Source organism: Barbus barbus (genome assembly GCF_936440315.1).
Source record: "Barbus barbus genome assembly, chromosome: 3".
NCBI lineage: Eukaryota > Metazoa > Chordata > Actinopteri > Cypriniformes > Cyprinidae > Barbus > Barbus barbus.
In genome coordinates, this window is record NC_136731.1 from 34,013,610 (window position 1) to 34,025,986 (window position 12,377).

The window sequence follows — 12,377 nt, forward strand, 5'->3', positions numbered from 1 at the left end:
AAAATTTATATTCTGTCATCAGTTATTCAGTTACGCAATTAAGAATTGTATGACTGAGCACCAAAGAGATATTTAGCGGAATGCAAAATAGATGGAGACAAAAAAATTAAATATCATAAAAATAGTCCTAGTCTAAATCTTTTCAACCATATTCCAAGTGATTTAAAGCCATATGATAGTTTTGTGTGAGGTGTAGTATAGGCTGAAATTTAATTTAATTTTTCATTGAAAATCTTGCTTGACAGGCATGACCACAGTTTACTTTATTTGTATGGAAAAAGAACAGCTTTGCTATTCTGCTATACATAAATCCCTTTGTGTTTCCTGGAAGAAAAAAGTTTTCCAAAAAAAAAAAAAAATATATATATATATATATATATATGGGTGAGACTGATGACGGAATTATCATTTGTTGGGTAAACATCTCCTTTAAATCAATTCAAGCTAAAAATATAAATAGTTTGTAAGTTAATTAATTATTTATCTCTCTTTTATTCTATGGCAGATAAACTGGATGAGATTTTAGCAGCAGCACAGCAGACCATCAGTACCAATGAAGCCCCAGGGCCCCGGGTTCAGGGGGTAAAAAGAGAACGGGGCAGAGGCTTTTATAATGAGGTGTGTTTATGTGTGAGATGACTGAGGCAGTTATTAAAGATGGCTAAGATCATATGAGATTAAATTTATTAGATGCTACTCAAGATTTTCTGAGCTATATTTTTTTTGTGGAAAATGTTTAGCAAAATTGCATTCTTTTAAAAATTGGTTCATAATGTTATTTCTCTCCATGTATTTTGGCAGCCAAATTTCGACCAATCGGGAATGGGGATGACATCATCTGGGGCAGGGCTAGGCTATGACCGTGGTCAATTTGTGTCTGGCCATGGCCCCCCGCACGGTATGCTGCGACAGAAGTCCATCGGTGAGGCTGTCTGTTAGTCCATCTGTCTGTCTGCCCACCTGTCTGTCTAACCATACTGCTGTACGTCTATGGTATGTGCGTTTAGAGCACTCAAAATAGTGCAGCTGTGGGCTTGCTTTAATGCTTATTGTCTGTAATGCTTTATTGCTTTAGAATAGAGACCATACATGTCAGTTTTTTGAAACAGTCCATAAGAATCTTGTCAGGGGTTTGACTGGGCTACTAATTTACAGCCCATTTATAACCCCCAAGGTTATTAGCACACTATCTGTATGATAAGAAATGCTTTCTGTCCCATTCCATAAATATGTAATGCTGTCAATGTCAATATGTGATTAAATTTTCAATATGAACATGTTCACTTTCTTGGGTTGCACAGTTGCTAACTTTATTTACATTAAAAAAACAAACAAGAGCATTTGTTTATTTTGCATGCCATTAGATAACGCTATTGTGTATATGTGTCACTTCTTGAGTCCTTAGGTAGACTTTATATGTGTATTGTGTTTGTCCTTGTATAACACACTGTAACTAAAACTGGTCTGCACTAACATAAAAGAGCATTGCAGAAGTAGAGAGGTGAATGGCTTATACATATTACTGCTGGGACATTGCCCAGTTATGGTAATAACAGACAAGCTGACAGACAGACAGACAGACAGACAGACAGACAGACATACTACAAGATGGTCTCATTTCTGTATCCCATTTATTGCCCTCTGCTCATTTTTAGGAAATAAAGATATCTTTTCCTTTCTTACTCTTTTCTCACCTCCAGCAGTTTTATATTCTCTTTCTCTCTCAAACATATTTTTCTTATGTCTTTGTTGTTTTGTAACACTCCTTTCTATTCATTCTCCCTTTATTTATTTAATAGAAAATGTATTTTATCTTTCTCTTTTTGGTTTTCTTTTTCTGCAGGGGTTCCAGAGGAGGAGAAACAGTTCCTTCATCCTCCAGCCATGAAGTTTGCCCGCAGTCTTTCAGTACCTGGCCCAGATGACATCCCTCCTCCCCCTACTACAGCTCCCCCTGAGCCCCCTTTCTCCTCAGCTCCCCCTCTTGGCTTTAGGGGAAAGACATCCCAGCAGCCATCTGTTTCTGTGTCCCAATCCACTTCTTCTGCACATTATCAGCTCTACTCACAGTCAGAACATTTCACACATGGACCCAGGGACAGGTCCCCTGGACCACCTGCTGGGTCCGGAACCGGGGACCTCACTTACTCCCATGCTCAAGCCCACCCCTCTGTGCCAAGCAGGACTGCCTCCAGAAAGGTGATTGGGTACACAGGGGACCATGCAGGGGCTGGAGGAGCACCAGGAGCCAAGGCAGCAGCATTGAGAAGGGGCTACAGCAATGCAGTCCCACCCACTAGTGTCGCTACTGTAATTCCACAACAGCAGCAGACTACTCAGAGCCAACCTTCCAGGATGGACCGCAGTGCAACAGGGGCAGGAGCAGGGGCAGGTGGCGTACCGAAAGGTGGTGCCCGGAGAGGGAAGGGGCCCTTGGTGAAGCAATCAAAGGTGGAGGATCTGCGTCAGGGCCAGGGCACACTGGAAGGGAAGGGGTCAGTAGAGAAGAGCTCTATTCCTATCCCAACCATCATTGTTAAAGCTCCTTCCACCAGCAGCAGTGGTCGCAGTAGCCAAGGCAGCAGCATGGAGGCTGAACCGCCTCCAGGAGAAAGTGACAGTTCTAAACCCCAACCTATTGTTCCCCCACCTGCACCCACCGTTCCACCGCCAGCCCCTCCATCTATACCTGCTCCCCCACCCCCATCACTGCCATCACTTCGTACTCAAGAGAGTTTGGACTTCACCAGCCAGTTTGGTGCTGCCATAGTAGGGGCAGCTCGCAGGGATCGAGAACGATTCCATGAAGCACGACGGAAGAGTGCCTCCTTTTTTCTTTCTGCTGAGGAAGAGTTGGGTGGAGCAGTAGAAGCGGGAGGACGGACCCAGACTTCCCAACAGCAGCTGAGTTCCCAGCCTTCACCACGCCTGCGACCGTCCAAATCTATAGATGAAGGCATGTTCTCAGGGGATACTTTTATCCACCACACACGCAGTATGCCTCCTGCCTTCGGCCTGCCTGAGTACTCCTCACCTGCTCCTCCTGGGGATTACCAGCCTAAGTCTGTACCTGCTGACTTCTATGGGGCGGGAGGCCGACAACAGCAGCAGCAGCAGCAGCAAGCCTCCACCACAACTTTCATTCACCCATTAACGGGGAAAGTTCTGGACCCTTCATCCCCACTAGGCTTGGCGCTGGCTGCAAGAGAACGTGCCTTGAAAGATGATGGTCGCATACGCAGGGAGAGGACCACTGAACATCATTTTACCCGTCAGTTGTCCAGTATTGGGGCCTTTCCCTCGTCCACTGCACAACCAACATCACACATCTCCTACTCAATAGCCTCGTCTTCCTCTGCAGCCTCCTCTGCTGCTCAGTCCTCAAGCTCCTCCTCGTACCTTGTTACCTCCTCATCACTCGCTGCCACCACTACATCCACTCGGCCTCCATCTCCCAGGATCCTGCGTGGAGCAGGAAGCAGCTGGGGTGAGGAAGCAGGGGTTGGAGAGCGTGCAGATAGGGAGGCTGCTGGCACCTCTGCTCCCAGAGAAGGCCTAAGGGTTCGTTTCTCTGAGGATAAAACTGTCCACACGCACCACTATCAGTCTCAGCACTATCAGCCCACCTACAAGGAGCGCGAACGAGAGCGGCAGAGAGAGAGGTCACGAGAAAGAGAGAGAGAACGAGAGAGGGAAAGAGAGATAGAAAAAGTTCAGACACAGTTACAGCAGCAGTCCACACAGCCAACGCCCCAGCAGTCTCGACGCCCCTCGTTCTTGAGGATGGAGAGTGAGGCTGGGGCATACATCCTTTCCTTGACACCACCTTCTCCATCTCCAACAACAGCCCCTACACGTGAAGGTTCAAGTGGCACAGGTCTAATGGTTCTCCCTCCCCCAGCTCCCTCCGTAGATGCAGATGATGAGTTTGTGTTTGTTGATCCTCTCCCTCCACCTCGGGAGTTTGCCAATAGTTTTGATCGGGGTTTGGGTTACTCTGCGATGATGTCCCACAATGTGACAGCCCGCCAGCAGCTTCATCCTCCACCTCCACCACCACCTCCCCCACCACCTCCTCCCCCTCCAAAAGACTCCTTTATGTCTGGGTTCCCACCTCATACACCGCTGCCCTCACCTCAGGCAGGAGATTCCACAACTTCCAGCCTTACTTCCTATGACAGTGAGGTCGCCAACCTCACTCAGTCAGCCCCGTCTCCGTCTCCATCTTCCCCCAACCCACTACCGCCTTCCTCCCCCTCCACCTTGCAGCCCTCTGGGCCACCTCCACCTCCTTCTGTATCACCTCCGCCACCACCCACCTCCTACCATAGACCATTTGGCCTATCTCAGTCACAACACTTATACAACAGTACAAATTCAGCCGGACGCTCCTCTTCTCCCACACCACCTCCTCTCTCTATTCCAGCTCCACCTGCCTACCGGGGCCCTCCAACAGCAACATCCACCCCAGCAACTTCTGTATCTCTCAGAGGCACCTCAACTGTGACCGCAAGCTGTTCTGCAACTGCTTCTACAACTGTCGTCTCTTCTGCTACTACCGCTGCTGCCGCTGTCACACCACACACACGCATTGCAACTGTCTCCACAGTAGCGACAGGGGGTAGCAGACGGCCCAGCGCAGAGCATCGTCTGCCACCCAGTGCAGCTGCAGCTAAGAGTAGCGAGTCCCAGGAGACAGTGTTAGATTCTGGGATTGAGGAGCTGGACAGCCGAAGCAGCAGCGACCATCACTTAGACAGCATCCTTGCACTCAGTGGTAGTGGGGTCAGAGAAAGGTTGGAGAGAGCAGGGTTGGGTAGCTTAGGTGGAGTTGGAGAGAGAGGTGGGGCAACAGAGGCCGACAGAACAAGTGGGGCAGACTTTTTAGAGTCTTACATGAGCTATCTTGATGGACAGACTTTTGAAATGCACAATGCCAAAGCCGCCAGCACCGCATCCACCTACCCAAAAACACAGAGGTACAGAGACGGGAGCCGGGCTGGAGATCTTCGACGCCAAACCAGCACAGCACCCCCTGCATACCACCATCGTAGGGAGGAGGAGGAGGAGGCAGAAGAGGGAGAGGAGGAGGACGTGAATGTCCGCGATGGCTATGGAATGAGGGAAGGGCCAGGGATCGCTCGCTCCTCTGTAATGTACTTTGAACGGCCCCGCACTCCAGAGATAAAACCTCTGTGGGGTGATGGGTCAGCCGGAGCAGCAAAGTCCATGGGGGAGGGAGGGGTCCAGACTGGGGGGACATATGTGGAGGCACGTAAACTGCATCCTCCCATGTCTGGTATGAAGGCAAGCATCATCAATGAACTCAGCACCAAATTACAGCAGAGGAGCAAAGGAACGGAGAACTGGGGAACTCAGAGATCACTGAGCAGACATAGGTATTTGTGTGTTATCAGTATAGGTATATGTGCATGACTGTGTTAATGTCTGCATGGTGGCTTTGAGAGGAGGCATGTGGCATGGGGAATCTCTAAGCTGCATGAGCATTGTGTGATTGATATGGCTGTGAGTTATAATCAAAATACGAGCCATTCAGTTTAAGAACTCCTGGGATATTCAGAGTAACATAAATGCGTGAAAATAGTTTTGGAACTCCCGTTTTTATATCAGTGTCTCAAACACCAATGAACTCTGTGTGTGTGCTGTCTAACTGTGTCTGTTAAACTGTTCCTCTCTTTTGTGATTTCTGCTTTTTATTGCACTGTCCATGTACGTCTGTTTGTCCCTCATCAGACACAGGTAACTGCTGCACTATTCCGCTCTCTCTTTCTCTTTACTGTCAAACTCTTTTTTCCTTTTTCTCTCTTTTTGTCCTATCTTTTATTTGTTTGCCTTAATTTGTGTTGCATTTTCTCTCATTTCAGGTTCTCAGAGGACTCCACAGGTGCACTGAGTCCTCCCTCTGTCCGCTCTAGCTCCCCATCTCCTGTTCAGCTCTCTCAGCCTGCCTTGTCTCCCTCCCCTACCCCTTCTTCCCAGCCACTCTACCCAAACTGGGCTCGATCTCCTTCCCCTCAGCCCCCTGCTGCCTTATCCCAGCCTCCTCCCCTATCCCACTCACCTGTTTCTCCCTCTTCATATTCGCCATACCCCACCTCACCCAAACACCGGCCCGTTTACCGCACCAAGGCCCTGGAGTTCCAGTTTATCCCCAGCCGAGAGTCACGAAAAGCAGAGTCGCATCACGCTCAGCGCAGACGAGCACCCAGCCCATTAATTTCTCCTTCTGACCGTCCCAAGCTTGGCCCTCCCCGCCCCTCTTCCCTTCCCATTCTCCCCACCACGCCCCTCTATAGCAGTTTGTATGACCTCCGTGGTTCTATTACTCCACCCTCACCTGCCAATCCTCTTGGGGACCCCTACTTTTCCCCCTCTCCCCCTCTCTTTGCTCCCTCAGGGGCTCCACCTCCTCCAAATTCCTCTCTAGTGGTCTCTCGCTCCTTGTCCCCCACCCACTTCCTGTCAGGGACTTCATCCCCACCACTCCACCCCATTCCTCCACCCACTTGCCTGAGTTACCCCCACCTCCCGCCCCCTTCACCCACCAAACCCTTTGCCTCCAAACCACTCCCATACTGGACCAAGTATGACGTTGCGGATTGGCTGGGCTACCTGAACCTGGCTGAGCACAGGGAGCGATTCCTAGACAACGAGATTGATGGCACGCACCTGCCCTCTCTTACCAAGGACGACTACTTGGACCTGGGTGTGACCAGGGTTGGCCATCGCATGAACATAGAGAGGGCGCTCAGGAGAGTGATGGACAGGTGAGAGGAGGGATAGAAGGGGAAGCAGAGAGACACAAGGGAGGACAGCGATGGAGAGGGATTAGGGTGAGAAAGGGGTAGTGCATGAACAAACAAAGCTAGAACAGATGAGGTAAAAAACATTGATATGCTATTGATTGCTAACTTCTGGGAACATTTGGAGTGGACCGCTGCATGAGGTCCAGGATGGCATGGGGAAAGAGAAGGAGAACAGAAAGGGGGATGCAGGCGAACAAGAGAAAAATTATTTCCTTATACTTTCCACCTTCCCCCCTATCATCAGGCTGTCTTCTAGCACTTTCCCCATTTCTGCCCTCTCCTCTCGAGATGAAAGGACAGAAAGAAGAAGAGATGAGGCCAACCGGAGTTGAGAGGACAGGAAAGATGAGGTGACAACTGCTGCCATCAGAGATTATTCCCTGAATTAAGAAAAATGCAGGAGGAAGTGACTTCGACATCAAACTGCCGACTTGCAGATGGAGAGATACAGGAGAAACGGAGAGAATTGAAGGCCTGTTGAACTGTGAACATGCCTGCACTTCCTGTGAACACCCACATGCACATCCGTACATATCAACATTTAAACAGAACACACTTAGTTTGAGCTTGCAGGCACTCACAAGGTGATCAAAATGGTAATAGATCGGGGAAACCTAACTCTACGAGGATACCCAAGTTCAGCATGAGAAGGTAACATACTACATAACTGAGCCAAATAATTTGAGGGAAACAATCAAAATGCTCTTTAGCTTTCCTGTTTTTCTGTAGTTCTTTAGGAAGAGATAGGGAGAAAGAGAGAAATTGAAACCTCCTTTGCTATCTTTCTCTTTTTCTCAGATTTTCAGCTGAGTCTGCATTACTGGCAAATATTTACTAATGGTCTCGTTTATAGAGTAGGTTCAGTGGAGACCAATGCAGGGAGGGCAAGTACTGACAAACCTGTCTGGCATGACTAGGGAAGCCCTTAAAATAGAGGTCAATTTAACGGCAGGCACTTATTTGGTAAGACTGTGTTTATGCGTGGGTTCCTGTTGTTTGTATGTGAGTGCGTGTGTGCGAGTACTTGATAATGTGAAAGGTTATCACTAGAGGCATGTCCGTGATTTGTTATGTGTTTTTACCTCACCAATGGAGGGATTCTATTTTGCCGAAGCCAGATTGGGGCTTGTGCTTATCTTGTATTTCACTAGAACTTCTTTACCTTCTCATGTCTTATAATGAAATAATATATATACATATATATATATATATATATATATATATATATATATATATATATATATATATATATAAATATATATATACATATACAGACTGGTCACTGTATTACAAACCCGTAGCAAAAATAAGTGCCCAGACCAACATAACAGACACATAAGCGCTCTACCACTTACACACACGCACTCAGTACATCCTCAGCCTACTGATAGCAACATACACAAACGTACGACAACACCTGATACACAAACGTACGACAACACCTGTCGATGACCTTTTATTTATTTAACACATAATGGGACACAATAAAATATCTATGTATGGATACAAGAGGAAGATAGTTATAACGCAAAAAATCTTTTAAAGAAGGAAGATGATACAACATTGTAAAAAGAAAAGTATATATATATATACTGAAAATTTATCAACATTTTTACCACAGACTCAAAATATAGAGGTGACTACGACTTCAACGAACCTATCAACAATATCAAGGCTCCATTTTAAAAGAGGAGACAACATGGAGATGAGGGAGATGGAAAAACCAAACTGCCTGTATTTCTTTCCAAGTCCCTCTCCCTCTCTCCTTCCAAAAACACTCTTTCTATGGAGGCGAGGCAAGATGAACATGCACTCTGATATGGGTGAGGGATATGTGCTAATATCTGTTTTAATACAATGATTGTTCCTATAACGATTTTTAAACTCTAAGTGGGTCTGGAGTTCTGTTGTTGATTTAACGAGATGTTATTAATTACAGTCACTGTTCTCATCGTCCTTGCTGTTATCGCTATAAGCTGCAGTGTTTCTTGTTTGTTTCTGAGCGCAAATGCTGGACAGGTGTTTATGCTTGACTTTTTCTTTTTTTTATTTGTGACCACTTGCAACATGTTCAGATCTTTGGTACCTCTAGGACTTAAATTAGAGACAAGACTTTCATATCTTTCAGTGTCCCTCACTCTCCTGCTTTTCCCTTCCAAATCAAAATGATTGTGTCATCACTTTGTATGCAAGGACTATCAAGAAGTTTATTGTGTGTGGCAGTAGATATACCCTTTACATTCATATTCCATCACTTGAACTTAAATCTAGTGACCTCCAGCCCTCATCTTGTTGCTCAATCAATTAAAAGGGCTCCTCATCATCACATTTTACCTTTCATGAGTTATTCATCCTTTTTCTCTTCCTTTCATCTACAGTCACCTTGAGTCCAAACCACCAACACCTTCACCTTCAGGACCATCGGTAAAGATTTTGCCCCCTTCATCTCCCTCTGTCCATCTAGCATCTGTTCGTCTTCTCAGAATGAGTGTGGGATTCATGCATCATTCATCACAGTGCTGGCTTTACCTTAATCACTTATACTGGATAAAACGATTGAAGAACTCGTATTTTTGATGTTTAAGACTGGTAAGTATAGTGATGTTGATAACAGTAAGGACAATGAAAGAATTTATCATTCTGAGATGGAAAAAAAGGATTCCAAGTTTTAAAGAATCTCTGTCTTCCAAATGTTTAACATGAGCTTAACATGTAATCGAATCATGCTTTCTACACATCCTGTTGTCTCATCTTTCCATAGTCAAATTCATCAACCCAATTCGCTTCAATAGCAGCTGGTGTTGTACTCTGATGAATGGTAAATATTCTTATTTTCCAATATTGTCCACTAGGTGGAGTAAAAGTCACACAGTTCTCACCTCTCTGACAGTTTCAGTCGAGTGTCTGAATGAAGGATTGGACAATGCAAAAGACAAATGGAAAAAGAAAAAAAAAATGGTTGGGAAAAGGAAATATTTAAGTCTTTGTTCAGTCCTCAAGCTCTGCATCTCGGATTGTCAATATTACAGCTTCTAATAATAGAACAGTATTCAGACACGCTTTCACACTGCGGAGATATGCATAATCATGCTGAGGATACATGCACATTGAAGATCACATAGCCATTAAAGGATCTGGGCAGTGTGACCTAGGAAGAGGTCACGGATCACACACAGGAGCAACTGATGCAGTAGCCTTCCAGGGTGTGCAGAAAGCATATTTTTTCTTTTAAACTGAAGAAAATTAACTATGAACAGATAAGAGGTTATTTACAGAATATATATGTGTATGCGATTATACATATTCATATACACATATGAAATACAAATGTTTTAAGAAATGACTAAAGGTTATTAGAATTATAATAAAAGATGCAGGAATTACTTTGAGTGGCTTGTGGTTTGTTTACCAACGCGTTTATATTATATGGACGTTTTAAACCTTATATGTGTATTATTGAAAAATAGAGGAATAACAAAGATGGTTAATTTAGTACTTCTCTTAATAGGCGTTTGCATAAAATACACAAGCGAAAATAGCTAATTTTACACAAATTAGCCACTTCTTAACATGTCTTTCTCAATGATTGTTGCATGTTTTGTGATAGTTGTACCAGCTTTGTCCCCAGTAATGAAGCTAAAAATCGTCAAGGTCCTTCATATTCCAGCATCTTGTACGCATTTCCAACAGGAATGTAAAACGATTTTGAGTCAGCTCTTCACACTTGAACAACTGAGGGACTCGTACACAACCATTACAGAAGATGCAAACTTTCATAGATGCTCAAGGCGATGCACAATATTAAGAACAAAAGTCTTTTAATGCGTGTCTTGGACAGATTCTGAATGGCGGTAAGATGTTTACACATTCCTACATTTCCTACAATCTTTTACCACAGGGGTGTCAAACTCGGTTCCTGGAGGGCCGCAGCCCTGCAGAGTTTTCTTCAGTCTATGGTTCAAACACACAAACCATCTAGCCTGAATTACTTAATTAGTTGGATCAGGTGGGTTGCATCTAATGCTGCGTTCCAGGCAGGTTTTTGAGCTCGTAAGTCACGACTTCAAACCACGACTTTGTAGCGTTCCAGGCAAGACACCCCAAACTTATTTATTTCTCATGCGACCCGACCGCCCGGAGAATGGGCTCCCCCTGCTGCTCAATTTTGTTCCTCCTACCTTAATCTAAACAGATTTTTCATCAAGTTAGCCAGTAAGGTGCTCACTAATAGTTTTCCTGCAAACATTTTTTCTATATACAATGAAGTGAAGCAAAATTACATTATGAAAAGGACTATACAAGTCAAATAGATTTTTAATTATTTGCAACCGGGGTTTCAATATAGGCTACTGCTCCTCAGGAGTCGAGGGTCAAGCTTTAACCCACAGGCTGCCTGAAATTCAGAAAAGAAAAATCATGACCTCTCATCAATGACCCCAAATTACGATCACGTGAGGCCGGTGAGGGTTTTTTCGAGTCTGTCCTCGCTGCAGCCTGTAGCACGATGACGTACTGGATCAGATCCAATATGTAGTGCATGCGCAGTATTTGATTTTAATGCGCAAAGTGGGGCTGTCATTAAAGGTAGTATTAAATGTAAATTAAACTGTAATTAGGAGATATATAGGTGTTTCACAGGCTTACACAAAATATAGTATACTGTGATTTTAAACCAGTAGTGCAGGCTATTGAAACTTTTTGTAGTTTTGAATGAACGAGTTCATTTTTTATTAGTTTGCTTCGTTTTGGAAATACAAATCTACTAATTACAATTTAGTTTGTTCTTTATGAAAAAATTGGTTCTATTGTCTTGTTTTTTTCCCATAATAGTCTTATAGTTCTGTCAATAATTCGTTCAATATTTTTCGTTCTCACTCTCTGTGCTATAGGCTTACGTGACAAGAGTATAAAAGTTATAGGCCTACTAAAATATGCAGAAATCTTTTTAATACCGTATAAATATAAAAATAAAAACAATCCTGTCAGTCGGGGTTCCGTTAGCCAATAGACCCGTTATCCCGGGTTTTTACGGTCAATCCTGTACAGTCCTACAAATAAATACACACACGGTCGGGGACAAGGTAACAAAGATGACAATTTCTATTTTTGTGTTATTCATATGCATGTTAAATCCCTGGAGATAGATCTAATGGCTAAAGATATACCATCCATTCCGTTACGAGAGCTCTGAGTGTTTTGTGTTGTATCATCAGACGAGGAGTGAAAAGCAACTAATAAAACATTTATGTTACCTGACAGGCGTTATTAGCGAGGTAAAGTCTTATTATAAATTTAATGGTTTTTAAAAAAATATTAGCCTATTGAAAATGTAATATCTAGCTATATAAACAAAATGGATCAGCATTAATTTAATATATTAATTTATTCGAGACCTATATAGCGCATGCGCGTAAAACATCCACCATGTATTGGATCTGATCCAGTACGTCATCGTGCTACAGGCTGCAGCGAGGAACTCTTGGTTTCTTCAGGGTTCGAGCTAAACTCTGCAGGACATTGGCACTCCAGGACAGACGTTGCCTGCCCCTG

General features: G+C 44.4%; 1 protein-coding gene across 1 annotated transcript in view; it reads left to right on the top strand.

Moving 5' to 3' along the window:
• The window catches only part of LOC306846854 (SH3 and multiple ankyrin repeat domains protein 1-like), a gene marked incomplete at its 5' end in the record, with an annotated part of 71,456 nt that extends 63,586 nt beyond the window's left edge, over nucleotides 1-7,870 (top strand). Inside the window, 5 exons of the mRNA XM_079380522.1 lie at nucleotides 506-618; nucleotides 802-922; nucleotides 1,844-5,405; nucleotides 5,886-6,788; nucleotides 7,072-7,870. Coding sequence (XP_079236648.1) covers nucleotides 506-618; nucleotides 802-922; nucleotides 1,844-5,405; nucleotides 5,886-6,788; nucleotides 7,072-7,159 — 4,787 coding nt within the window. The 3' untranslated portion in view covers nucleotides 7,160-7,870. The remainder of the gene's footprint in view (nucleotides 1-505; nucleotides 619-801; nucleotides 923-1,843; nucleotides 5,406-5,885; nucleotides 6,789-7,071) is intronic.
• Between the last annotated feature and the right edge of the window lie 4,507 nt (nucleotides 7,871-12,377).